The sequence below is a fragment of the Indicator indicator genome, chromosome 11, assembly GCF_027791375.1.
Source record: "Indicator indicator isolate 239-I01 chromosome 11, UM_Iind_1.1, whole genome shotgun sequence".
Lineage (NCBI taxonomy): Eukaryota > Metazoa > Chordata > Aves > Piciformes > Indicatoridae > Indicator > Indicator indicator.
Genome location: NC_072020.1, coordinates 3,055,607 through 3,082,839, shown reverse-complemented (window position 1 = coordinate 3,082,839; position 27,233 = coordinate 3,055,607). Strand labels below are relative to the sequence as shown.

The 27,233-nt window shown below is 46.3% G+C and overlaps 1 protein-coding gene across 1 annotated transcript in view; it reads right to left on the bottom strand.

Moving 5' to 3' along the window:
• TBX20 (T-box transcription factor 20) overlaps positions 1 to 26,212 on the bottom strand; it is a 42,712-nt gene extending 16,500 nt beyond the window's left edge. The window contains exons 1-6 of the mRNA XM_054385000.1: positions 26,083 to 26,212; positions 23,835 to 24,069; positions 22,563 to 22,727; positions 16,534 to 16,642; positions 10,470 to 10,628; positions 3,176 to 3,252 (exon numbers count right to left, since the gene is read on the bottom strand). Coding sequence (XP_054240975.1) covers positions 3,176 to 3,252; positions 10,470 to 10,628; positions 16,534 to 16,642; positions 22,563 to 22,727; positions 23,835 to 24,069; positions 26,083 to 26,212 — 875 coding nt within the window. The remainder of the gene's footprint in view (positions 1 to 3,175; positions 3,253 to 10,469; positions 10,629 to 16,533; positions 16,643 to 22,562; positions 22,728 to 23,834; positions 24,070 to 26,082) is intronic.
• Between the last annotated feature and the right edge of the window lie 1,021 nt (positions 26,213 to 27,233).

The window sequence follows — 27,233 nt, the reverse complement described above, 5'->3', positions numbered from 1 at the left end:
TCTAAAGATCAATTGATCTGATTTGTTTCCCTCCCCAAAGGCTGTTTAGGAAAAAGCAGGCTTAAATACCTGGAAATGAAATACAAAGCTCTGTACACTTTCACACTACTTAGGTCATTTGGAAAAGCTGGAACTCGTGATAAATGAGTGCTCTCTTGGCCCCAACATCACAGGATGCTTTACAGGAGACCATTAGGATCACTGCACAGCACCACAGATTAGGCATGCACGTGCCCTGGTCATAGGGAGCAGTGCCTGGAAGGGATTTTTCACAGCTTCCACATAACTGTGCCATTTTCAGGAGCCGTGCAAGTGTGCATTTGCCCAGCAGAGTCTTTTCCCTGGCTAATAAATATTGTTCTCAGACAGCCATCTTACAGAGATAACTATGCTTCTGTAATGGGTTAACAACAACAAACCAATACAATGTCCAATGAGGACCGAGCAAGAGTCATTCAGTGTATCACCAACATCTCACAATGCAGCAGAAGCTGCCTTCCAACCAGCTTAAGCCAGTGGTTTCCAACTAGACCAAGCAAGAGTCATTCAATGTCTCACCTACATCTCACAATGCAGCAGAAGCTGCCTTCTAACCAGCTTAAAACAGTGCAATTTCTAACCAGACCAAACCGGAGTCATTCAATGTTCCACCTACATCTCACAATGCAGCAGAAGCTGCCCTCCAACCAGCTTAATCCAGTACAGTTCCCAACCAGACCAAGAGTCATTCAATGTCTCACCTACATCTCATGGTGCCTGCCAGGACAGACATCAAGCAAGAAATTCTCCCTGTTGTCCTATCTCACTTGGCTGTTTCTTTTGCTTTATATTGGATTTCTTGAAGCAATGTTGCTGGCACGAAGATGAAATCTATAGAACCAGATGAGAATGACATTCTCCTCTGCCTGAATGTTTTAATGCTGGAATTGAACCAAATCTTTGGTATTTCTGGACCATATCAGGTAAGCTGAAAAGTTCTCCAATAGTCTCTTACCAGCTCCTCATTTACTGTCTCATTCCTTTGATGTCTCATGCAGCAGGTTTGGGGGTTTTTAATACTGCTGTTCCCTACTCAGAGCTAAGCTTCCCAATTTAATTCACAATAAGACTCTCACCAAACTTGGAGGTTTAGTGTCATTGCAATACTTTTTACATTCTTTTTTTCCTTGTCTTTACTGTAGGTTTCACATTTGGCTGCCTTATCTTTCATGGCAACGTTCGTGCCTGGGCTAGCCTGCCTTGTCTCAGGCTCTGTTCTTCCACTTATCAATAAACAGAAGGGCACTGCAGTTGATGCTCAGCATTTCTGACTCCCTGCCATGTGCTGTTATAATAAGATGTCCTCTGGAAAAAATTCCCTTCCTATCCAGCCCCACGATAGTCAGGTTCATCTGCAGAGAAGTAACTAAGTTTTTCTCTCTGCTTATCTATTCAGGCTCTCTCCCAGCCCTTGCAAAACTGTCATTAGATGTCACTCGCCTGCAAAAGAAGGGAACTGAAATGGGAAGAAAATCTCTTTTGCAGGTCCTTTCTTGGCTATTTATTGCCCCCAAATCTGAGCTTTCAATGTTGTTCACCTCAGTTCTCTGTCAATACGGCAGGCTATGGTATTTTAATTAAACCTGCTTTGGTTGGGATTTGGGTGGGTTGTTTTTTTTTTCCCCCCTATTTTCAATGAAGGCTTTCATTGAAGAAGCAAATTGCAATCAACTTTGCCAGTGTGCACTGCAGGCTCTAAGCTTGCTTTTCCCAAATTGCTCTTCTTTTACCCATTTGCTCAAGGGATCACTAAGCATCCAACCACTAACACAAGGTATAAAACAGATCACTATTTCCCATGCATGGAGCTGCTTAGACTGATGTACTTCTGAAATACTGGCATGACTTTCTCTAGCTGTGTGGACACACTTTGTCCCCTATATGCACCCACAAGAGGTGACTCACAGCTACATCTGGATATCCCTCCTTAGGAGCTGGGAGTGTGGGGGAGCAGTTTTAGGTTCTCCAAACTTTCTTTCCTGACTGTGTGCTCACAGCAAACTCTGGATGGGCTGGATCACAGGATGTTAGGGGTTGGAAGGGACCTCCAGAGATCATCCAGGACCAGAGAATCCAGCACAGGTCACACAAGAACACATCCAGACAGGGCTGGAAAGGCTCCAGAGCAGGAGACTCCACAACCTCTCTGGGCAGCCTGTTCCAGTGCTCTGGGACCCTCACAGTGAAGAAGTTCCTCCTCATGTTGAGGTGGAACCTCCTGTGCTGGAGTTTCTATCCATTGCCCTTTGTCCTGTCCCAGGGTGCAACTGAGCAGAGCCTGTCCCCTCCCTCTTGACCCCCAGCCCTCAGATATTTATAAACATTTATTAAATCCCTTCTCAGTCCTCTCTTCTCCAGACTAAAAAGCCCAAGGGCTCCCAGCCTCTCCTCCTATCCACCTCCACCAAGTTGTCTTCCAGCCTAAAGGATGCAGGCAGCTTTATTTGCTTCATTTGCCAAACTATTTGACACAAGATGATACAAATGACGTGCCAGGAGATTGAAGTTTCTTTCCTGCTCAGCTGTGAATGTTGATGCTTCTGTGTCCCTACAGCAGCTGTACACACAACACACACAAACCCCAACAGTTTCCAGATAAAGCTTTCCCTTGGTGCAGCCTGCAGGACAATTTTGGTGAAACAAAAACAGCATCTTTGTCATCAGAGTGGGAGTTATGGGATTCATCCTGATGGCAATAATTGCTGACTTCAGTCTCTGGGACTGCTGAAGTGTATTTTGGGAAGCTCCCCTCTTCTCTTTCCCCACTGTGTGGAGCAGGGGAGAGCTATAAAGATGTTTTTCCACAAGGCCACTGCCCCAATTCACAGCCCTCAACAGGATTACATGGCACCATAAGAAACAAGCTTTTCATTCTGAAGCTGTAGACCTGACCCTCTCCACCCTCCAGAAAGATGAATATATGAGCCCCCAGCTGCACCAGATGTCAAAACTCAAACCAGCTCTTTCTTCATAAAGTTTGTAAGTGTTTTTAAAGGAGGGTGGAGGAGGCTTACTATGTGCAAGAAGATAACATTAAAATGCCCAGCTTCTCAGGGGTTGAAAGGATGCTTTTGCTACAAACTCTCTCTTCTCTTTATCTTATCTCCATGGAAAGTAAACAGAAAGTCCCCATTACCTCTCGATATCAGTGAGTCTGGAAGAGTCCCGGAATCCTTTAGCAAAAGGGTTGCTGTCAATTTTCAACTTGGTTATCTGGAAACACACAAAAGAGCAAAGCAACATGAGCATAGTGTTGAGGTACTGCAGCCTACAAAGTGTTAACCAATCCCTCCTCCTGCCTCCCCTGGCTAATTTTATCCACGCTCCTCCTGTGCGCTCTGGAGATGTTGTGAGGCTGGGCAGGCAAACCAGCCTGTACCACACGGGGAAGAGCATACAGTTCATTGTCAGAATGGTTATTGGTCTTACATGAGACATCTCCCAAGGAGCAGAGGGCTGGAGCTCCTCTCCTATGAGGACAGGCTGGGAGAGTTGGGGTTGTGCAGTCTGGAGAAGAGAAGGCTCCCAGGAGACCTTCTTGTGGCCTTCCAGTGTCTGAAGGGGGCTACAAGAAAGCTGGGGAGGGACTTTTTAGTGATAGGACTGGGGGGAATGGAACAAATCTAAGAGTGGGTAGATTCAGATTGGATGTTAGGAAGAAATTCTTCCCCAGGAGAGTGGTGAGGCACTGGCACAGGTTGCCCAGGAAGGTGGTGGAAGCCTCATCCCTGGAGGTTTTTGCAGCCAGGCTGGACGTGGCTGTGAGCAACCTGCTGTAGTGTGAGGTGTCCCTGCCCATGGCAGGGGGGTTGGAACTGGATGATCCTTGAGGTCCCTTCCAACCCTGACAGTTCTATGATCTCAACTACACATAGTTTTTTTTGGTAGCAGTATGTGTACAGCAATATTTGGGTAATGTTCTTTTACTTTCAGCTTTACAAAAGTTAAAAAGAAAGTTGAAAATCAGAGCCTCGAGGATGCTTAGGGGACTTGAGCATCTCCGTTATGAAGAGAGACTGAGAACCCTGTGGCTGTTTAGTCTGGAGAAGAGAAGGCTGAGAGGGGATCTGATCAATGTCTATCAATAGCTGAGTGTTGTGTATCAAGTGGAGGGGGCCAGGCTCTTTTCAGTGGTGCACAGTAATAAGCCAAGGAACAACAGGTTCAAGCTTGAACATAGAAGATTTCACCTCAACATGAAGAGAAATTTCTTTCCAGTGAGGGTGACAGAGCCCTGGAGTAAGCTGTCCAGGGGGGTTGTGGAGTCTCCTTCTCTGGAGACTTTCCAAACCCACCTGGATGCATTCTTGTGTGGACTACCCTGGGTGACCCTGCTTTTGGCAGGGGGGTTGGACCTGATGATCTCTGGAGGTTCCTTCCAACCTCTAATGTACTGTGATACTGTGATGTGGCAGTGCAAGGACCAAAGGGTACTCTCAGCTCAGCATTTCATGTTACCCCCAGCAGGAGGAACACACCCACGCCCAGCATGACTGCTTCCAAACCCTCTAACAGCATGGATCAGGTTATCCCTTCCACCAGCGATGCACAGCACTCTGCTAACCTCTGAGCCTCCTCGCTGGGGCTGCACATCAACTAACATGAGCCCAAACAAGGAGCTGCTACTGGAGACACTGCTTCAGTTCTGCCCAACTTTGCTTTCCCCTTGTCCTTTCCCTTTTCCCTTTCCCCTTGTCCTTTCTCTTTTCCGTTATCTTTTTCCCTTTCCTTTTCCCTTCCCTTGTCTTTTTCTTTTTCCCTTTCCCTTTTTCCTATTTTTTTCCTTTTTCCTTCCCCTTTTTTTTCCTTTTCCCTTTCCTTTTTGTTTTTATTTTCTTTTTTTTTCTTTTCCCTTTTCCTTTTTTTCTATTTCTTTTTTTCCTATTCTTTTTCCCTTTTCCCTTTCCTTTTTCTTTTTTAATGTGTATGCAAATGTTCTCAGCCAGACCTACCAGGCATCACAGGCATCAGGACTCCTCTTAACTTTGCAGTGCAACTTTTCAGGCATATATGGTAGCTTTCACTGTGGTTTTGTTCGGAGCAAAAAATACTCTGCTGCCCTTGTGAAATTTCCTAGCTGTCCAACCAAATGCAGTTTGGTGACTAAAACCTGAGACATCACCATCATATTCAGATTTTCCAGCCATACTTCTACCAAGAATTGAAAATAAGACCTAAGTGAGGGTTAGAGCTTGACAAGGGCCAGCAGAAGACTTGTCCTGCAAGGCAGTGAATGTCACCAGCTCTAGCTGAAGCCCATGGAAGTCAAGGGCTCTCAGGTTCTCAGAATCACAGAAGCATTATGGCTGGAAGAAAACCTTGAAGGTCATCAAGTCCAACCATTAATTCAGCATTGCCAGGTCACCACTAAATCATGACTCTCAAATACCAAATCTACACAACTTTTAAATACCTCCAGGAATGGAGACTCCACCACTTACTTCCCTGGGCAGAATGTTCCAGGGCTTGTCATCCCTTTCACAGGGAAGAAATTTTTCCTAATGAGTGAGGTGTCCCTGCCCATGGCAGGAGGGTTGGAACTAGATGATCCTTGTGGTCCCTTCCAACCCTGACTGATTCTATGATTCTATGTCCAACCTAAACCTCCTCTGGTGCCATTTCCTCTTGTCCTAGATCCTGTTGCTTGTGAGAAGAGACCAATCCCCATCTCACTACATCCTCCGTGCAGGTAGTTATAGAGAGTGAGAAAGTCTCCCCTCAAACTCCTTTCCTCCAGGCTAAACAACCCCAGTTCCCTCAGCCACTCCTCCTAAGCCTTGTGCTCTGGAACTCTTATTTGGGCATGCTGCAGCACCTCAATGTCTTTTTGTAGTGAAGGGCCTCAAATCAGTGCTGAGTACAGGGGGACAATCACTTCCCTGCTGGCCACACTGTTGCTGATACAGGCCAGGATTCTGTTGACCTTCTTGGCTACCTGAGCACACTGCTGGATCATATTCAGCTGGCTGAAAACCAACACCCCCAGGTCCTTTGCTCTGGACAACTTTCCAGCACTGCATGGGGTTGTGTGACCCAAGTGTAGAACTTGGCAGTGGGCTTTTATTGAAGCTCATACCACTGGCCTCAACCCATTAAGCCAGGCTGTCCAGATTCATACTGAGCAGCTATGTCAGCCTGGCTTTCCTCAAGAAAAACCTGGATTGAAGAGGCCACAACCTCGTTTTTAAGAGCTGGCCCTCGAGAATGAGAAAGAAAAGGGATCTTTTCCAAATCCTCCAGCAATCAAAAGCTCTCATCCAGCAAAGGTACTTCAAAATTATAAAAATAAAAAATAATTCTCCAGCAGTAAAACCAAAAAAGCAGACAACTGAACCAAATTTTTCATTCTCAGAAAGAGGTCTTCTGAGAGGGAAAAAATCAGAGAGGGAGAGGCAGTCTTACAAAAACAAAACCTGGGTATTTAATTACTGCTCTGCAGTAATTATATATAGAATTATATACATATATATATACACAGACACACACACGTGTTTCACATGGAAAAGACCTCTAAGACCATAGACTTCAACCTAAGACCACCACAGCCATTAAACCATGTCCTGAAGTGCCATGTCCACACATTTCTTGAACACCTCCAAAGATGGCAACTCCACCACCTCTTGAGCCAACCTAGTCCAATGCCTGACCACTATTCCTGTAAAGAAATTTCTTCCAATATCCAGTTTCATTTCTTCTCATCCTATCATCTGATACTAGGCAGCTGATATTAGGCAGCTCAGCAGCTCCCAACCAACTCTTCTCCCACCCCCTGCAGCTCTGAGCCACTGCTGTCTCTGCCTGGTGTTTTGGGTCCACACAGGGCTAAGATCTCTGGGGAAGGTTTTTGAGGCACTATGTAGGAGGTGCTGCAGCTCACCAGTCAATCCTATGGGCTGGTCAAATATCATGGGTCCTCAGCACTGGCCGAGGGTTTGAGGCTGTCTCTTCATGCAGGCACAACTGGTGGAAGCTATCCTGAACACTGGCATGGTCACAGGATCTGGTAACAGCTCTGCAAACTAGTTACAGTCTCATTCTCCTCTCTACAGTCCCACTCTCTCATTTAGAAAGCAGCCCTGTGGAAAAGGATTTGGGGGTGCTGATGGATGAGAAACTGGACGTGAGCAGGCAGTGTGAGCTTGCAGCACAGAAGGCAAATCACATCCTGGGCAGCATCAAAAGATGTGTTGCCAGCAGAGCCAGAGAGGTGATTCTGACACTTTGATTTGCTCTGGTGAGACCTTACCTGGTGTGATGTGTGCAGGGCTGGAGCCCTCCATATAGGAAGGATGTAGACTTGATGGAGAGGGTCCAGAGGAGGGCAGGAAAATGACCAGGGGGTTGGAGCACCTCTCCTAAAGGACAGGTTGAGGGAGCTGAGTTCAGCCTGGAGAAGAGAAGGCTCTGGGGAGACCTAACAGCAGCCTTCCAGTAGCTGAAGAAGGCTACAAGAAGGATGGAGAGAGACTGTTTGCAAAGGCCTGCAGGGACAGGATGAGGGGAAATGGCTTCAAACATGAGAAGAGCAGATTTAGATTGGATATCAGGAAGAAGTTCTTCACTATGAGGGTGGTGGAACACTGGAACAGGTTGTCCAGGGAGGTGGTCGAGAACCCATCCCTGGAGATATTCAAGGTGAGGCTCAACAGGGCTCTGAGCAACCTGATCTAGTGGAGGATGTCCTGCTGACTGTAGGGGGGTTGGACTGGATGAGCTTTGGAGGTCCCTTCTGACCTGGATGATTCTATAATTCTATGATTCTTCTCCTAAGACCACCATAAGCCTTGAGCCACGGTGATGTGGCAAAGAGCAGTGGGTTCGTGCCTCACATCCCAGGGAAGGTTTTTATGGCAGCATTCTGAAAAACACCTTGAAGAAAAGACAAGCTCTAACTAGTTCCATTGACTTAGATCACCAACACACTGAGCCAACTGCTCTGCAGAATAATAAAGATGTCCATTCATCTCCTGAGCCTATTTTCACCAATCAAACTTCCATTCTCCTGATATTAAAGATTGGCTATGACATCACAGGAGAAACTTTCTGCATCCACTGAAGCCAGATGAGACTCACAATCATTTATGGCCATATTTTTCCTGAGAGACTGTCTCACCAACAATCAGAGAACATCTGCTAGAAAGCATTTTTTTTAATGAAACCTGACCTACAATTCAACTCTGTGGCAGTGGGTTTGGCTGTTTAAATAAATGCATGCCCTTTAAATCCTAAATTATGAGATAGTTTGTTGAAAGTATAATGTATTTAGCTTTTATCTAATAACCTCCAGAAATGTAATCAATCCTTTCTTAAAACAGTTCTGAGAGAAATGGCAAAAAGGGAAGAAAAAAAAAAAAAAAGGCTCCATTTTCATTAGTCATAAATAAAATGACAGCATCCACCTCTAAGGGTTCCAGAGAGATGTTCCATTGAGAAATTTTCCAGAACTCTATGTATGTGCTTTGGGAAGGTTCCATTAGAAACCTCTCTGGTGTAAATAGCATCAGTAAACACAAAGCCATCCTACAGAAATAAATTCCAGGCTTAGCTGGTTTTGTGCCTGTTACTGTTTTAGCTGGTTTCTACAGAAAGTTCTGTGGAAAAAAAAAAAAAACAAAAAACACACACACACAAAAAACCCCAAACCTCTAACTGCCTGTCCAAACATTGTGTTCTTGAGACTGCCAAGGGCTGGATGCATTTTCTGCAGCATTCAGATACAAATTCAAAGTTTAAACCAAATACATTCTGATCAGAGGCTCACAGGATGTCAGGGGTTGGAAGGGACCTCCAGAGATCATCCAGTCCAACCCCCGTGCCAGAGCAGGACCAGAGAATTCAGCACAGGGCACACAGGAACACATCCAGACAGGGCTGGAAAGGCTCCAGAGAAGGAGACTCCACAACGCCCCTGAGGAACCTGTTCCAGTGCTCTGTAAGCCTCACAGTGAAGAAGTTCCTCCTCATGTTGAGGTGAAACCTCCTGTGCTATAGTTTATATCCGCTGCCCCTTGTCCTGTCCCAGGGTGCAAGTGAGCAGAGGTTGTCCCCTCCCTCTTGACCCCCACCCTCAGATATTTATAATCATTGATCAGATTCCCTCTCAGCCTTCTCCTCTCCAGACTGCACACCCCCAGGGCTCTCAGCCTCTCCTCCCCAGGCAGTGCTCCAGTCCCTCCAGCATCCTTGGAGCCCTCCCTTGGACTCTCTCCAGCAGATCCCTGTCCCTCCTGAACTGGGCAGCCCAGAACTGGATGCAATATTCCAGGTGAGGTCTCAGCAGGGCAGAGCAGAGGGGGAGGAGAACCTCCCTGGATCTGCTGGACACACTCCTCTGAACGCACCCCAGGATCCTATTGGCCTTCTTGGCCACAAGGGCACTTTGTGACCCATGCAGAACTTGTTGCCCACCAGGACTGAAGGCCTTAAAGCAGGATGTGAGGTCCATCATAAGGACCAACTTAATGCTGCTACTTTTATCTTCAGAACTTCTTTGGCTCCTTTATATTTTATTTGCAGCAATTAGACACTATCAGAAACTATCACATTCTGTGATTTAGAAACAATTTCTTGCTTCATATTAAGAACCACAGACTCCTTTATATAATGCAGCAGGTACACTGACTCTGATGCTGCCTATATTGCTTATGTTTTCCCTAATTTTTGAGGAATTAGAGAAGTGGTTTTTTGGGTTTGTTTTGAGCTGCCCTAGTCTTGAAGCCCTTAAAGCATACTCTGAATTGCATTGAAGCCAAAGACATACCTCCACTGACTGAAGCCTTAAAACCCTAAAGCCCTCTCCACTGTCATGCAGTGCCTCTGCTTTCCAATTGTTTATATACTTCCTAAAATTACTCATTAGCAATCCATTGTTATGATCTCCTCCATTCTGTATATATTATTTTGCTGGCATGCAAATTGAAATTCAAACATCTGGATGTAATCTGGGCAGCCTCTGAAAAGCCTATCTCAGAGTGATTTCCCTTTACATTTGAGCCTTACAGCTTAATTAGTCAACTTTTTAAGCCCCTGCAATCATCATGTGCAAACCAGAATCTCTCTCAGCTCACAGCTCGTGGTGTGAAAAGGTTGCTGTAAATAAGCACAGCTCCTTAATGAGCTATAATTAGAAAAGGACTGAATGATAGTATGCAAACAGAATTGCATGGGCAAAAGAGAAGGAAAAATGAAAGCTGCTTTCGTGTCATCTTTAGGTCCCATGAATTAGTCCTGAATATGAATTAGATCAGACATTAGCATGGAAAGGTAAGTCAGAAAGTTTCCCAGTTTGGGGGTGGGGAAGGGGGTGAAGAGTGAAAAAAAGAAAAAAAAGTTTTGTTTTCCTAGTTCCCTCCCCAGTTTTTCTGGAGAGAAGGGAGTTTGCAGCAGGGTGGGATTCAGCTATATGTATGGAAATTAGCAGCCATACTCACCAGCTGATTCTGGTAGGCAGTGACAGCAGTAAAAACAGTCTCTGGGAAGATAAAGGTCCTGAACTCTTCTGATTTCAGGTTGAGCAAAGAAGCTGTGTGATCCTTCTTCTTAATGATGTGGACTCTTGGCTGGTACTTGTGCATGGAGTTCAAAATGATCTGCAAGAAAGAGTGACAAGGCACTGTCCTGAAAGGGAGGTTAACAGCACCCTCAAAGGCCCTAAAACCATAATTAGGGTGGGGAAAAAAATAAAAGAGAGATCTAATTAACAATGCAGGGGAGACATCTGAAATCTAACTAGCCAGGGCTGATTTTGAGAGCAAGCTCTGCAGCTCCTTTGGGCAGGGACAGAAAGTGAAGGTGGGACAGAAGGCATCCCAGGAGAGTTTCCTCCAACTAGCCAGGGCTGATTTTCAGAGCAAGCTCTCCAGCTCCTTTGGGCAGGGACAGAAAAAGGTGGGAAAGAAGGCATCCCAGGAGAGTTTCCTCTAAGTAGCCAGGGCTGATTTTCAGAGCAAGCTCTCCGGCTCCTTTGGGCAGGGACAGAAAATGAAGGTGGGAAAGAAGAGTTTCCTCTCTCTGCTCTGTGCCTCTGATGGGCAGGATTTTGAAGCATCAACACCTGTGCCTACAGATGAGGTGTTTCACATACAGGCTTTGTCACTGTCGTCACTGGTGTGTGCCCCTCCAGTTTGCAGAGGTAAGCTGCAAGGGTAAATGTGGAACTCGTTCAAGCTCATGACTGAGAAGTCCTGCTTGCAGAAATAAGCAGGTGCAGAGTGAAAATAGCCAAGAACCCCTCAAAAACAAAGAAAAAAAAACAGAAGAAAAAAAAAAAAACGCATTAAAAACAAAACAATACACCACCAGCAACAGCAGCACAAACTGGCTGACCAAAAATAAAACTCCACAGATCCTTTTACAGTGGCAAACCTTTAAAGCAAACTGCTTTGTAGATGCTCTTTGCCACAGGCTAAGGGAAATGAGAGTGGGGAGGGAAACCAGCACAGAAGCCCAGCATGAGCAGCCTCTGCCATTTCATCTTCCTTAATTGTTTACGAGCTCCTGAACCAGTTCTAACCCTAATGTACCAACTAACCAATTTCAACCTTTGCTGGAGTCCAACTGAGAGTCCCACTCGCTCCAGTTACCACTGGCTGGAGGACTGTTTGCCTGCCTCTAACCACAGTATTACAATATAAGAATTAAATACAGAGCTGGGCTCGCATCGGTCCTTGTTTGGGATATAATCGCAGTCACAAGACGAAATTGGCAGCGGTGTGGGTGGTTCTATTTTGCAGGGGCCATAACGACATTACAGGCAGCTCTGTACATCTGGAATAGCTAATGTGCATTCCTTGGGAAGCCTTCACTTCAGCTAAAGCCCAGCAGAAGTGGTGCAGCGTTTCGTGCTCAGCTGGTCAAGGAGGAAGGTTGCGCTTCGCGTTGGGGCGTGGAGCTTGGAGACAGCTTTGGCATGGCTGAAATTGCCATCAGCATTTTCTTTGCTGCTCCTTGGAGGCCTTTGGTGAGAAGGACACACACACAGAGTGCTGGGGAGCCACCATTCTGAAAGTGATGCATGTCCACTTTTGCCATCTCAGGTTCTTTCTCGGAGCACTTCAGTGTTAGAGATGCACAAACGCAACAGCCACCAACCTTGCCTTTAACATCCAACTATTCCCTCTCTTTCTAGAATTTTGTCTCACCACCCTGGTCACTTGGGCTGCTCTAAGCAGCTGGAAGAGACACATGAAAGGGTGGTACGTGCATGGTGATGAGCTTACTGAGAAGTTGGCCCACAGAGCTCGGTGCTTCCCGTTGCCTTTCGTGGTCACCATATCCACACAAAGGCACCACATCTGAGCAGCAGCCAAGCAGAAGGAGGAAAAGGCTGTCACAGAGCAGCTCCCACACATGCCCTTTCTTTCCACTGCTCTGTGAATGCAAATTGTGATAAAGGAACTCCATTCCTCAAACGAGACCACGTAATCCTGTAGGAAAGTTTTTCCAGAACCAAAAGTGCAGCTGGATAACATCCCCTGCCGTGATATTCTATCCTGCACCTTCCCACCCGAGCCAAGAAGAGTCAGTAAGGTACAAAAAAGCACCACATGTAGCCAGGAGGTCACAAAAGACCTGTGGCCAAGGTTAAGGTCAGTGTTTCTTTTCCATAAGGGTCTGTGTATGTAGTGCTCCATCCGCACCCCTACACAGGCTGCCAGTGTTGCAGTACTCACTGACAGTGAAGTCAGCAGGACCTTGCACAAAGGTACCCCCCTCAACAGCCATGCAACTACTTCTGCTAGGACCACCAAAACAGCCCCAAGGTGTTAGATACACAGGAGAGCAGCCCTCAAGGGTGGTCTCAGAGTTCAGGTAGCCCCCTAACTGCATGGTGCAGGCATCACAAAATCCCTGCTGCCAGCTCTGCAATGCTGCTGTTGTTGTGCCCCAAGAGAAACACCAGGTGCAGGTAACCTCAGGGCACCTCCAGACACACACTTCCTGACAGCACAGACATTCCATCTGCCTTTGTGCTGACAGCCTCCAGCAGGGGAGATGACCAGGATCCATCCTTACAGGATCCTGGTTTGCTCTAAGGTCAGGCAGGTTTGTAGGCATCTGGCTCCCACTGGCTCCAAAATGGTTGCCAGAGGCAATCTGGATGCCAGCTGCAAAATCTGCAAGGTGGCTTTGAGTTCAGGAGCTGCGCTGTGAACGTAGCCTCCGTGTTCTCTGAAGAAGTGTTGCCAGGCAAAGTCTGCTTTCTAGAAGCATGGAGGCTCCTAAATTCTGGAGGCTGACTTTAAAAAAAAAGAAAAAAAAAAAGAAAAAATAAAAAAAGAAAAAATGTCACCAAAACCTGGTCATAACTGCTTGTGGCAGTTCTGGAATCCCTTCTTCCACAGTTGCTCGTTGGCCATGTTCACACCTTTGTGTTTGGAGAAGCAAACATCCATGTTTGCTATGATAAATGCCAGAAAAGCAATTACAATAATGTATACACTCATGGCTCACATCACCATAAACCAGGAACGATGCCACCCTAGCTAAGTGCAACCAAAAGCCCTGAGAGAAGCAATCTGGGGGGGGGGGGGGGGAATGGGGGGGAAAAAAAAGGGAATTATTCACTCAGCTGTAAATATTCAGAGGCAGGAGCCATTTCCTTCCTCTGGTAAGGATATCTGAGAGTCTTTCCGTGGAGCAAGCTATATGTCATGCACACCAAAGATAAAAGTTCTGCCTGGTGCTGGGGGGAGGATGCATACATAGCTCTGGGGTTATGCATGCTGCTGAAGACACACAAGCAGAGATGCTTGCCAGCTCCAAAAAGGCTCAGAATAAGAGAAAACAAACAAATGCCTCTCTTCTCTTCAGATTCCTTTGCAGGAAATGAACCACCCTGCAAAGAAAACACTACAATTACCTTAACAACCAAAAGTGTCTCCTGGAGGATGGAGAAAGCCAGCAACCGGAACCAACTGGAATCAGGGTGGATCCAGCTTCTCTACCTATAACTGGTATTTAAAGGTGCTTTTCAGGTCCAGGAAACAGCCTCAAGAACCAATGTGGCTTTTCAACCATAGCTAAGGTTTGAGCAGGTCAGCTGAAAAGACCTCATCGCTTAAGAAGGGCTCTCTCAAAGTGAAGGGAGAGGTTTCGATTCTCCCCTTCTCTTCATTCAGGGGAGCTCAGAAATGGAGTTTGCCATGGCAGAGTGAAGCCTCCTCAAAGGCTCCAGAGAACTTAATTTCTTCTTTCATCCTATTGAGCATCCAGTGATGTTGCTTACATAGCTTCAATTGGACAGCACATAAAACCCAACATCCTAATTAGGAACATCAAAGCCCACAAACTATTTCAAAGGGAGTGCTCCACAAAGGCATGACACCTGCCACGTAAATCTCAGCATGGCATCAAGGGTTGGGACTTATTCCTAACTGTCCATCAGCTCTGGCTGTCCAGAGCTTGGCATAAAGAATGGAATCCACCTCTGCCGCTCTGCAGGAAGCTCATCAGGAAGCTGCATCTCAAATGCTACGGATCATTTCAGAGCACAAACCCTAGGAGGAACCTTATGAGGTGCAGCTGAGGGAACTGAGGTTGTTTAGCCTGGAGAAAAGGAGGCTCATGGAAGACCACCTCCCTCTCTACACATACATGACAGGAGGGTACAGTGAGGTAAGGGTCAGCCTGTTCTCTCAAGTAAGAGGTGATAATGCAAGAGGAAACAGCCTCAGGCTGTGTGACAGGAGGTTTAGGTTGGACATCAGGAAAAGCTTCACCAAAAGGTTTGCCAAGCCTTGGAACAGGCTGTCCAGGGAAATGGTGGAGTCCCCATCCCTGAAGGTATTTAAACAATATGCAGGGACATGGTTTAGTGGTGACCTGGCAGCGTTGGGTTGCTTGGTTGGACTTGATGACCTTCAAGGTCTCTTCCAATCAAAACTATTCTAGGATTCTCTATCTGTGTTTGAGATGATTGTGTCTTCTTGCTTTGTCACATGTCCCTGTTCCCGACAGCTTCTCAGACCTACTTCTTTCTACTCCTCTGGGCTTCTGGGAACTGTGCTGCTCCTAACTAGTTTGCAATATACTGCAGCAAGCCTTTTATTAGAGGCACACATGGCCCCTGTTATGATGAAAAATGCTGCTTTTTAAATGTGCACATATACTGCTCTATCATCACTCACTGATAGAGCCCACAAATCTTCAGCTTTGCCCTTCTCCAGATTATGAAATAAAAGAGAGGGGGGGGGGGGTGGTGGTGTGTGGAAATCTACACTAGCCAGAAAGGGAACAACAGTGGGAACTGGATTCAAGAAAAATATACCCACAGAGAGATCTTTAGAGAAGAACAACACAGAGGCATCTATCTGGCTTCCCTTTCTTATTGTTTTGTTTGGTTTTTGGTTTTATTTTTTTAACTAGTTCTGTTGCTATTACTTTCTTTTTTTTTTTTTTTTTTTCCCTCTCCCAGGATGTATTTTAGATTCTTAGGTTTTGAAAAGATTGAAAATTCTTTTGGAGAGGAGAAGCATTTGCACTGAGCACAGAGCTCGGACCAACAGCTGCTGTCTCACATGGTCCAAAAAGGCAAGAAATACCCCAGCAGGGGAGGGGTTTCTGATGCCACAGCTCCTTAGCTTTACAGGTTAATTACCCCTACACATGTTCCAGAATTCATCACCCCTCTCTTCCCCATACCTCACTCACTAACTCTACCTTTACTCTCATTCTTAACTGCCCCATTCTCAGCCAACACCCTTCCAAAACCATCCCACTGCTCCTTCAGCCTCTGGGGTGGCCACCAAGGCCAGCAGCAACATTTTTAGCTCTTCCTTTGCAATTTGGAGATGCTACCAAGCCATTCCTTCACTTTGCAGGCACTATTGGGACCCCCTGTTGCACCTTGATTTGCAGGTAGCCAACACTTTATTTCAAGGGTGACTGAGGCACATTGATGTTTATAATTCAACAACCCTCATTTTGATGTCACGCCAGTATTTCCTGCTGACTGTGCCCATGCTATGTTGAGTCTGGAAGTAAAAGAGCTGCTGCTGCTGCATCCATTCCCTACCAGTTGCCTGTACCATGGAAAAGCACATGAGCTTGCTAACCAGTACATGTGGCAAAGCAGGCTGCCACGTCAGAGCAAAATGTGGGCAGAAGCACAGCCCAAAGCTCTCCTGCCTCCCTTCTCTCCCTCACTTCCACGCTCAACTCCACCCTGAACTTGGCCCTGACAAATGCTCTGTCTCTGGTGGCTGTAGGAGCACAATTTAACCACTGTGTTGACCTGGGTTCTAACTTATGAAAGGTTAGCAAAACCTCATATATAGTCACTTTTCACAACAACAGAGCAACCCAAAGTGTTTAAGCTCCACACAACATTCTCCTCTACTGTGGGACGAAGAGCTGACCGTGTGAGGTGTAACATGGGGGCCACAACAGCCTTTCCCTATTGCAGTCTCTCTGCCACAAGGTGAAGCCTGTGGCACAAGCAAGCAATTCTGTTCTGTGGTTCCTTTACCCTTCCCCACCAGGAGGGTTACTCACGTGGCCGTGCTGATCCAGCTCGTTGTTGGTGAGTTTAACTTTTTCAAAGGACACCATCTGCTTCAGCAGTTGCTCTCCTGTGAAGGGGGAGTCAGGGTGCACGTACAATCTGAAAAAACACAGGGTAAAGGGCCTGCTTATTAAAAAAAAAAAAAAAATCACCTTTTAGTTTGGTGTGGGCACAATTGGTGTAGGGATGAAATCAAAAATTCTTGCTTTCAGGGTTTCACAGACGTGGGTTTCCTGAGAGCTTAGAGCGACACAGAACTGCTGCCTGAACAAGACACAATTTCACAGAATTGTCAGGGTTGGAAGGGACCTCAAGGATCATCCAGCTCCAACCCCCCCTGCCACAGGCAGGGACACTTTCCACTACATCAGGTTGCCCAGAAGCACATCCAGCCCAGCCTTCAAAACTTCCAGGGATGAGGCTTCCACCACCTCCCTGGGAAACCTGTTCCAGTGTCTTACCACTCATGGGGAAGAACTTCTTCCTACCATCCAATCTGAACCTACCCACTTCCAGTTTTGTTCCATTCCCCACAGTCCTATACCTGGCACCCTACAAAATTCCTCCCCAGCTTTCTTGCAGGCTTCCTTCAGATACTGGAAGGCCACAATAAGGTCTCCTCTGTAAAGCTTTCTTCAGCTTTTATTTAAAAAGGCTTGAGCTAAGCCTCCAATAGAAGTCATGCTGACCATGACTCTAGTGTGCTAAGAGATCCAAGTGATAATAATGAAAAATTTCAGTTGTCATGTCTCACCACCCTTAAGGGGAAGAATTTCTTCCTAACATCAAAGCTAAAGCTCCTCTCCTCTAGCTTGGACCCACTCCCCCTAGCCCTATCACTACCCCACACCCTAAATACAGCCATTAATGAAAGACAGTCAAGCAGATGAGTGGAGTCACTTAATTCCCTGGAACATAACGAAGAATCCCACGTCTGAGTGCTAGATTGCTCTCTAACCGTGTCTCTTCTTTTATCTGGTTATCTAAACTGGAGACATTAACTAACGTTTTGCTGTTGTGTCTTTTCCCACACGAAAAGGGAAAAAAAAAATTGATCCTGTCTTTCCCCACAGCTGTACTAACAAGCACTTAAAATAACAATGACTACAGCTCTGAGAGCAAAAACACGATGTCGTCCGAGAGATAATGGGGGAATGCAGATAAAAATGCATTTTTCTTTATATGTAACATTAAGCTGTGATAATGATTTTAACCTGCACTCGATCACACATTAGCTGTGGTGACGTCTGTTTACAAGAGGGTGAAGGCTGCAGGCCAGCACAGTGGTCTGACATGAAAAATTCGTGGCGGCTCCGTAATTAACCAATCCACTGCTAAGGGAAATGAAGCAGGAGAAAAGGAAGCACAGAAGACATGCAGATAGGGTGATACATACATTATAACGAGACTAATTACAAGTGGCAGGCTGTTTAAAAACAAGGATTTTTTTCCTAGGGATAATGTATTGCTGAAAATTGAATGTCCTTTTGTGACAGCGAGTTAAAAGCTGAACTAGACCTTTACCTAGTGCAAAACCAGACCTAGTCTGATCCTGTTGCTGTTGGTTATCAATCACTGAGGGGCTGACTCTCTTTTTAGGACGATGCCTTTGAGCCATGCAGATGGATTTCTTCCATTAGGCAGGGTGGGACAGTGCTGAGATGCTGGGTTAGAAAGATAAACACTTGTTGTTGAGCTACAGTTTTGGTTAGGCAAGAGGGAAACGGAAAAACCACCAAACGATGGGGCGTAGCTCTCCAATAGACTGCACTGACCCCTAATCAAGGAACATCTCCGCTAAAGGCTCTGGAGAGCAGAGCTCTGTTGCTCAAAGAGGAAGTAGATTTGATCCTGCGCTCTCCATTTTTGCCAGCAGAATCCCCAAGACACAGCGAAACTCAGGTTTCACCGGCACAGCTTGCTTCAGATGTGCAGGATGTTTTCCTTACACCGAGCTGAAGCACGGCTTGGCTGATAGAGCTGTGTCCACGGGAGGGATGCTGAGCCAGGGTTTCTGTTGCAATAAAACATTCCTAGCATACAGGCATCCTTGCTGCTCTCAACTCAGCTGATTGCAGTGCAAGGCTCATGGGGAGGGAAAAAAAAAAAAAAAAAAAGAAAAGATATATCTGAAACCCCCCAAGACCTGGGGTTCTGTTATGTCAAAGGACTTTTACCTCTCCTTTAAATTAACTTTTACCTTCCTGTAAAAAGACTCTCATGGGTGAAGAAGGTCCCTTTCAACCTCTAATGTACTGTGAAAAATCTCAAACTTTAGAGCCCTGGATTAGAGAAGGCAGAATTAAAAAAAAAAAAAAAAAAAAAAAAAAAAAAGCCCCAGACTTGTCCTGCAACTTTCCAGCCAGTCTTGTGATGCTTTCTTTTTGGAGCCTGACTCCTTATTTTGACTGTCTGGCTGGTTAATAGAGCTTACTGGTCACAGAGCATCAGGCTCAGCACACTTTGGCTGATTGGGACCAAAATGTGTTTTGGAGAATGGGTAAAGATCTTCATCTGTCTCAAAAGCCCAGCATGATTGCTCTACACTGCAGGCAGTCAATGTTTGGCTAATGCATTGGTTAAGGTATTAATAGACCTTGCTTCCTTTTACTGATTTGCTACACACCATCAATCCCACTGCAACACATGGTTCCACTTGGTGAACTACACCTACCCTCCTGCTTCTCTACAGCCTGAGCTTGTCTGCTTTGGAGAAGAGGGTTGGAAACCAGACATATCACCCTCTGAAGTGGTTGACAAGACCACAAGTGCACATGAGCAAATAGGTTAGAGAAATAAACGTGCACATTCCTGCTCCCCCAGAAGTTCGCACAGGCTCTACTGCCTGAGGCTGGCCAGACGTGAGGAGCTGCTCACTTCGGTCCACAACAGCTTTAGGAGCCATATTTGGATGTGAATTTGCTCCATATAATGTTTCATGATATATGCAAGGCTCGGGTCCCGCTTCCTTCTTGCATATTTTGGAATGAGACACCGCTCTCCTATGTAGTTTTAAGAGCTGGTCTGCTCCAACAAGCCCTGTGCATGCTGCTTTTAATGTCTCAAGTAATTTGCAAAATATAACACCTTTTAAAGGCTTCCTACCTGAAATTCCCTTATAGTTAACACTATAACTTCGTTAAATTACTGTAGCCAAATGCAGTTAAAGAAAGGAAAAAAAAAAAAGTAAAAAGTCTAAGTGAAAGAAAAAGAAGCTGAAAAAGGAAGAAAAGCAAGTTGATGTACACACTGAAACTTACTGAACTGATATTTCACACAGCCTTAGCAATTTGGAAGAACAAAACCTAAAATATCACAGAGGAATTCTTTATCCCAGATAGCACTTTAAATTCACAAAAGGCTCTCTGAAAAGTATTTTTATTGGAGTGTTCGTTGCAGCACAAGCTCGTCTTGAACATTGACAGCAGGAAGGCAGGGATAAAACTGGGCTTTATAAGAACGTTCCCTGAAGGGCTCATCTTTCAAACACAATCTCAGAATGCTTGCTAATTTATTTATTTATTTTAAAGTTGTCTTAGTATTGGAATTTTTTTTATTTGGTTGATTTGGTTTGGATTTTTTGGGGTTTGTTTGGCTTGGGTTTTTTTGAGGGGCAATTTTTGGGGGGTTTGGGTTTTGTTATTTTTTTTCCTTTGGTTGGTTTGGGTTTTTTTTAACTAACAGGAAAAGCAAGAGATCAAACAGGTTGGATCCTGCAGTCTTACCCCCATGCAAAATATAACTCCTCAGTAATCCCCTTGCTGCCGTGGTGCCTGTGGATGTGCAGGGGAAGTCAGCACCTTGATACCAGCACCCAGATGCTAAGCACACTTCCACCCCTTACTGACACTCCTCAAGCAAGAAGAGCTGAAACTGTGTGTTTGGAGGATGAGAAATCACAACTTCCTTAAGAGCTCTTGTTGCTGGAGCAGGAGCAAACCTGTTTCAAGATGGGAGGAGTACTCCTTTTAATCTGCTTGAGCAAGATTCCCACCTCAAAAGATGCATTAACACCCTCCCCAAAAAAAGCACTAGAAATGCAACCATGGGCACGCTGACATCCCTTTGCTCACCAAAGAGGAGCACAAGAAGACATTTGTGCCCTTTCTCCCGTGTAAGCACTGTTCATACAGAATAAAAGTAATCACTGCTATGATCAATGGTCTTTTTGGCTAACCATCTTGAAAACAAAAGAGGAAAGGAACACAGTTAACACTTTGAGGCAACACACTTCTGAAAACAGCCTGGAAAATGCAACAGCACAGATACACATTTGCACACAGGGGCACTGATCTGATGGGGGACTTTAAAGAGCTATCAGAGTAGGATTATAATAAATATTGAACTCCAAGAAGGCTTGATCACAGCTCTAAAACACTCAGCAGGGCAGTTGCTAATTGTTCCAAGAATCAATCTCTTCTCTTACTTTCTTGTATTTCCTCACTGAGCTAGTGCATGTCAGAGCATGAATTAGCAATCTATTTAAAGGGATCCCAAAAGGCACTTGAGAAAAATAAGAAGGGGAGAACCCTGCCTTAAAATTATTTCTATCCTTCCTTTATTTCTTCTTTTGATGCTGACTTCTTTGGAGCAGCATCCATGGTTTTTTCCTTTGTTTTTTTTTTTTTTCAGTGCCCATTACAATACGTCAAACGAAGCCCTCAGACGTTAACCACATTGCAAGAAGGAGTTTTTGGCCATGAAAACAAAGCCGACATAACTCCTAGGTTGCTGTCTTTAATCACAGCTTCTCTGCGTGCACTTTGTGTTTGTTTATTTCCCTGAGTCGCCTTCCAGAGATCGGTAGTCAGCAAGATTTCAGCTGAACTATTTATACAAGGGATTTATACTTGCAGGATTTGGTCCCTGTATTCACACAGGCTGGCGGGGGGGGGGGGAAGTCTGCTTCCATTTCTTGTGTTTCACTTCTAATTTCTGTCTCTGGAAGAAGCAAGTTCTTAACCCGAGGCTAAAGCACCTGGAGCAGATCTGTGTGCCTGCGCAGAGCCCTCCACGCTGAGTTCCTTTGAAGCCAGAGAGGCATCCACGTTATTTCCATCTCCCCGGCTCTGACTCAGCAAAGCCGTTCGACATGTGCTTCAGCCTTATTGGACTTGAGGACTGAAGGATGCACTGAAGTGCTGCTGGACCGAACGCGATGAAGTGCGGGTCCGCACCGAGGTGCCCTCCCACCCTACAACCCAGCGCTGCAGTCTCGGGTTTGCTGTCCTGAAGGAAGTCAGTCGTTAACTACGTTAATGGAATGATTTTAGAAAGTCATTTGCCACAGCATTTTGTTTATGGATAATAAAAAAAAAAAAAAACAGGGAAATTTACTTGAATTTGGTTGCTTTTTTTCCTCTAATGTCTCAGCAAATGTTGTGTTTTCTGAATTTAGAAAGCAAACAAAAAAACCCAAACCAACCAAAACCTCTCCGTGCTGTAGAACTGATCCCCACTTTGCCTGCTAAGAGACAACCAAAAGCAAGAATAAAATTGTCTGTTAGGGAATGCTGGATATGTTTTGCAACGAATAATATAATTTCAAGTGTAAGCCAGCACTGAGCTGTAATGTGCTATTTTTACTTGAACTCGTCTAGCTGCTCTTTGATTGCTTTAAATTATGGGGTCAAATACTGGGTGGAGGGCAAAGTAAAGAGATAAATCGATATTTTCTTTCTTTTTTTAAGATTTCTTATCTGAATTGAAGCAAACTTCATTAAAACAAATAAAATTATATATACATGAAAATATAAAGATGTAGCATATATATATATATATATAACCTTCAGCCAAATCCTGCTTGCCTTGCAACATTCAGCATAAAAAATAAATCAAACCTCAAGCAGAGATTCCCGATTCTGTACCCCAGAAATTTACCAGAGTTTTGCAATGAATTTTATCGAGCACAGTCTCCAAAATAGCAGAGTAATCAGCACAGAAAGATTAATAGCAGGTATATGTTGAAGGGGAAATAATAATAAAAGGAAAGGAAAGACCATCAATAAAATCTACAAACCTTGCAGGGAGTGGAGGGTCAGCTTTTCCAGCCACTAACCAGGAAGACCTGTGGTAGGCATATCTATATCTTTTATTGTCCACAGGAACTATATCCATTAGCACAATGTACTTGGCTTCAGAATCCACTCCCGAGAAGGAAACCCTGATCGTAGGAAACATTCTCCTGAAATAAAGGCAAATCAGCAAATAAATACGTGGATGAAGAACACAAATAAGAGAGCTTCTGGAAAGCTGCTAAATGTAAGAATCTTATTTAAACTACCTGAAAAAAAAAATAAAACCTTAAAGCATCTATTGATTCTGTTTCAGCGTGATGCAGTTAATTCCTGTGTAGCTCCAACATGCACGGGAAGTGCAGTTTGAAAAGTTTTTGAAGCAAAAAGAAAGGGTGGAATGCAAAAATGTAAAGAAGAAGTGTACTTCTGCCCGTCAGTGAAAAGTACACAACGATTTCAGACAACAGTTGTGCCCAAGGTACAGAACTCCTTAGCAGCACGAACTTCTGCAATGGGATCCACACTGGTGTTAGGGAAATAGTGCAGAAATTATTCCCGTCGACATCGTCTCCTGTTTAAGATGTTAAACTCACTCACGATACTGCCGAGAGGAATTTTCAAAACTAAACTTCGCTTCCCTCACTGAAATTTCGACAAAACACAACTTCGTTGTTTTTTTTTTCCCCTTTCCCTCCCGCTAAACTAGAAATGAAGTGAAACAACTTTAAACCGTTTGACATTTTGAACTCCAAATGGCAGAATATGCACTTTCTATTTAATTTTATTTTTAAAACACTTGCTGGTAGAGCTCTCCAGTTAGAAAAGAATCGTCACAGAATTATATTAATAACAAATAACTTTAGGGACTACAAAAATCTGCTTCCTCCTGAACTGCGTTTGACTGACGCAAACCCCCAAAATCTTTACAGAAGACATGGAGCGATTTGAGGTAATGGGAAAGCTTGGGATTCTTTTCGCACATTTTTGCAGCCGAGAGAAAAGAAAAACAAACCAGACCAAGCCCTGACAGGATTTACTTCTCCACGATCCTGCATTTCCCTATGTCTTCCCCAGCCCCGCAAAATCCCTGCGCGGCTTTTAGCCACAGACCGAATTCTTAAGGAAACAACGTTTCTGCCCAGCCGCCCTCTTCCTCCCTCCTTAACCCATCTGTGCTGCTGTCCGCAAATAAAAACTGGGATTTCGGTTGTTTTGCCTTCCACACACACCTCAAGCCACTTTTAGGAAGCTGTCCGGAGATATCTCAGCCTTACCTCCCGGATTTGGTGATGATCATCTCGGTACCCAGTTCGTGAAATTTGTCCCAGAGCTCTTTGGTCTCCAGGCTGCAGGAGATTTTGGCCATTTCCTCGCTGGGGATGATGGGGGTGGTGGGGATGAGGGGCTCAGTGCACAGCGACGAAGGGCTACTGCTATAATCCCCGTGAGGGTCCAGGCTGGATAAATCACTCAGAGGCTGTGCGCAAGAGGATTTCTCAACGAATTGTTCTGCAGGTTTTGAGGTGGGGGTAGATAAAAAGAGAGAGAAGACTCAGCTAGGGCAAGGCGACCACTACGAAAACCCGATTTCATATATATATATACACACATTAAAAATGGCAATTTTGGTTCAACTGTTCCCCGGCCCCGATCCAGCACACCCTCAGATCCACGCTGTTTCTTAAGCGCCGGCTCATCCTTTGAGAGGCAGGACTGGTGATTTTTGGAGATTAGCTCCGGGAGGAGCCTGGAGCGGGGCCTCCCGGGGAGAGATGCCCGGGGAGGGGCGGCGAGAAACAGCGCGGCCCCGGCCCGTCACCATCCGGATATTCCCCGCTCCGCGGGGCGCGGAAGGGCAGGGTGCACCCAGCTCGCTGTCCTCCGCTCCTAACCGAGAGTTTCCATGGAAAGGTCACTAATTCTCCTTTAAAAAGGGAGCGCTCGGCTCCAAGGAGCTGCTGAGGACCGGGGTCACGTCGGGGGCTCCTAAATTGAGCCTCTAAGCAGCAGTAGGAACCCGAGCGCGACCTCGCAGGTTCCGCGCTTCCTCCGCGGGGACGCTTGCTCCTAATAGCACCGGAACGGCGGGCGCGGAGCGGCGGCTCCTGACTGCCTCCCAGCCGGGCTGAGCACATTACGGGGGAGAAACAGGCTCCGGGCAGCCGCGCAGCCTATACGGAGGCGCTGGTTGTGCAGCTGCCACCCATCGCGGCTGGCTCCGGTCCATGCCCCCTCCCCTCCGCAAGCCCCAGGAAGTTCGGGGGGCTTCAAGAGACTCCCCGGAAGGTTCAGCCGAAAGAGAAGGAGGGCGGGAGCAGGGCTGAGAGGTCTCTGACCCCGGGATGCGGTAGCAGATCCTTCCCCCACAGAGGAAGATCTCGCCCACATTCCCAGTTAATAAAAGCCGAGTTCACCGGGAGCCGTTTCTCTTCCCTTTCGAACTGAACGGCGTGGGACAAGTTTTAAAAAATAAATATATAAAATTGAAACATTAACTGGACAAGCGTTTTCAGACAGAAAGGGGGAGGAAAAGAGAAAGTATTAAGAAAACTAGCTACGTTTAACAGGAGACCACGTAAATATGTCAAATAAGAACATTACAACATTCCCGGCCTACGTTATCACCTAGACTGAAAAATAAAGTTTGCAGTGTGTCTCTGGACTGTGTGAAGTCTATCGAGGCAGCTGATTAGATGCAGCAGACGCTGAGAGAGCTGCATTTGCTAAATTCTTGTGAGATTTAATGTCATCTCGTTCGCTGGCGCCCTGTAAACTCCATACACGGGGTGGGAGGCAGGATTAGCTTTCTGGGAACTTCTGGGTACATACAAGGACCACAAGCCGCAGAAATAGGTGGGGAGGAGGGTGAAGATGATAATGTATTTTAAAAGCCTTTGGAAATCTGAATCGAGGCGACCGAATAGAAGCGAAATCGCTCACTCGAAAATCTCCAGGAATTACTCCAAAAATATTTCCAGTTGATGTAGAGTAGAACAGTTTGTATGAGCCTACATCGAGTCTGCATAAGCCGACATCGAGTAGCCGTGGAGCTAAAGGATTTTTCAGGTCTACGTACAAGTTTTACTACCCCTTGTAAGTCTAGGCACGATACTGGAGATTGTCTTACTTGACTTCAAAACCCACAAGATGATTTGCAAGAAATATTTGAGAGGTTCATTTCATACCAGCTAGGAAAAACGTTGCTATCGTAGGGCGTGATGTTATTCTACATATGGTGAAGCTGGATAAATAAAGCTGGAAAATTTTAGACTTTACAAGAGAACTGTTTGCGCATTGAACAGCCCGTGGGCAACGAGGAGGCTTTAACTAGCTTTGGCGGTGAGACTTTTCCTTCTGCAAGGGAAACCTACGGGCAGCGGGAAACCCGCCACTGCTCGACCCGGCTGCTGGAGCTTCGAGCCGGCTGAGCCTGAGAGCAGCGCGGCTCTGCCCGGGGACCGACAGAAGGAGAGGAGCTCCGCGCCCCAAGGACACCGGCGGCCACCCCTCATCCCCACTTACCTAAGGGCTTGATGGTGCTCTCTGGGGACTCCTTGTCCTTGGAGCTGCCGCTCGACATCAGGGCGGCGATGGAGAAGGCGTTGGCCCGGGAGGAGAGCTGCGGCTTGGCAGGGGGCGGCGTGTACTCCATGGCCAAACGGCAGAGAGGCAGCTCGGCTGGGAGCTGCCTGGGACGGGAGTACCCGGGGTACTGGGAAGTGCTCTGCGTCCGGGTGGGAGTACCGGGGTGGCGGAGCAAGGTCACTGAAAAGCGCCCTGCGCCGGGCACTGCCCGGCCGGGAATACCGGGGATTACCGGGAAGCGCTCTGCGCCCGGACGGGAGTACCGGGGATTACCGGGAAGCGCTCTGCCCGCGCGCTGCGCGCTCCCCCGCCTTAACGCGGGGCCGCGGAGATCCTATCGGCCGGCGGCCAATCCGCGGCAGGACACGTCAAGGGCCCCGGCCCGGCTGTGGAGGAGGGGGCGGAGGCGGGAAGGAGGAGGAGGAGGAGGAGGAGGAAGGCGAAGGAGAAAAAAAAAAAAAGAAAAAGGAAAAGAAGAAGGGGCGAAGGAAGAACGGGAGGAGGAAGAAGAATGGGAGAAGGAGAGCTCTGCTCACCCGCAGGGTGGGCAAGTAGGCGGCCGACAGGCCCTCGGGAGGGCTCTCCGCTCCGGTCCCCCCAGCTCCGGTCCCCCCAGCTCCGGTCCCCGGCTGCGGCTGCGCCTCCCGCTCCTCTGAGCACTGGGAGGAGGGGAGGGGGGACAGGTCACTGCCGGGGATGGTCCCGGGAAAGTCCCTGGGCTAGTCTCTCTATCGAGACAAGAACCGGTGGAGAGATGATTGAAAGAGGGAAAGACATTTTTTGTCTGTTCTTGTATGTGTATGTATTTCCGTTTTCTATTTTAAATTCAAATTTTGAAATACCACAACTTAAAAATATTTTTATTTCCTCGTTGTGTGCCTTCTGCTGCTGCCAGAAGGTTCCTTTAAGGCTGATAGTGCACTTTGTTTTCCTTCACTGGATCCCAAGTATTGTCGTCCCAGTCAGATGTCTTTGCCCTTACCGACTCCAGGTGAGATCCTTCCTGGGTTTCCATCCTAGCCAAGCCAGAATGTGGGCCACTGCTGGCACAATTTTCTCCAGCTCCGTTTCATCGTCTCTACCGCACT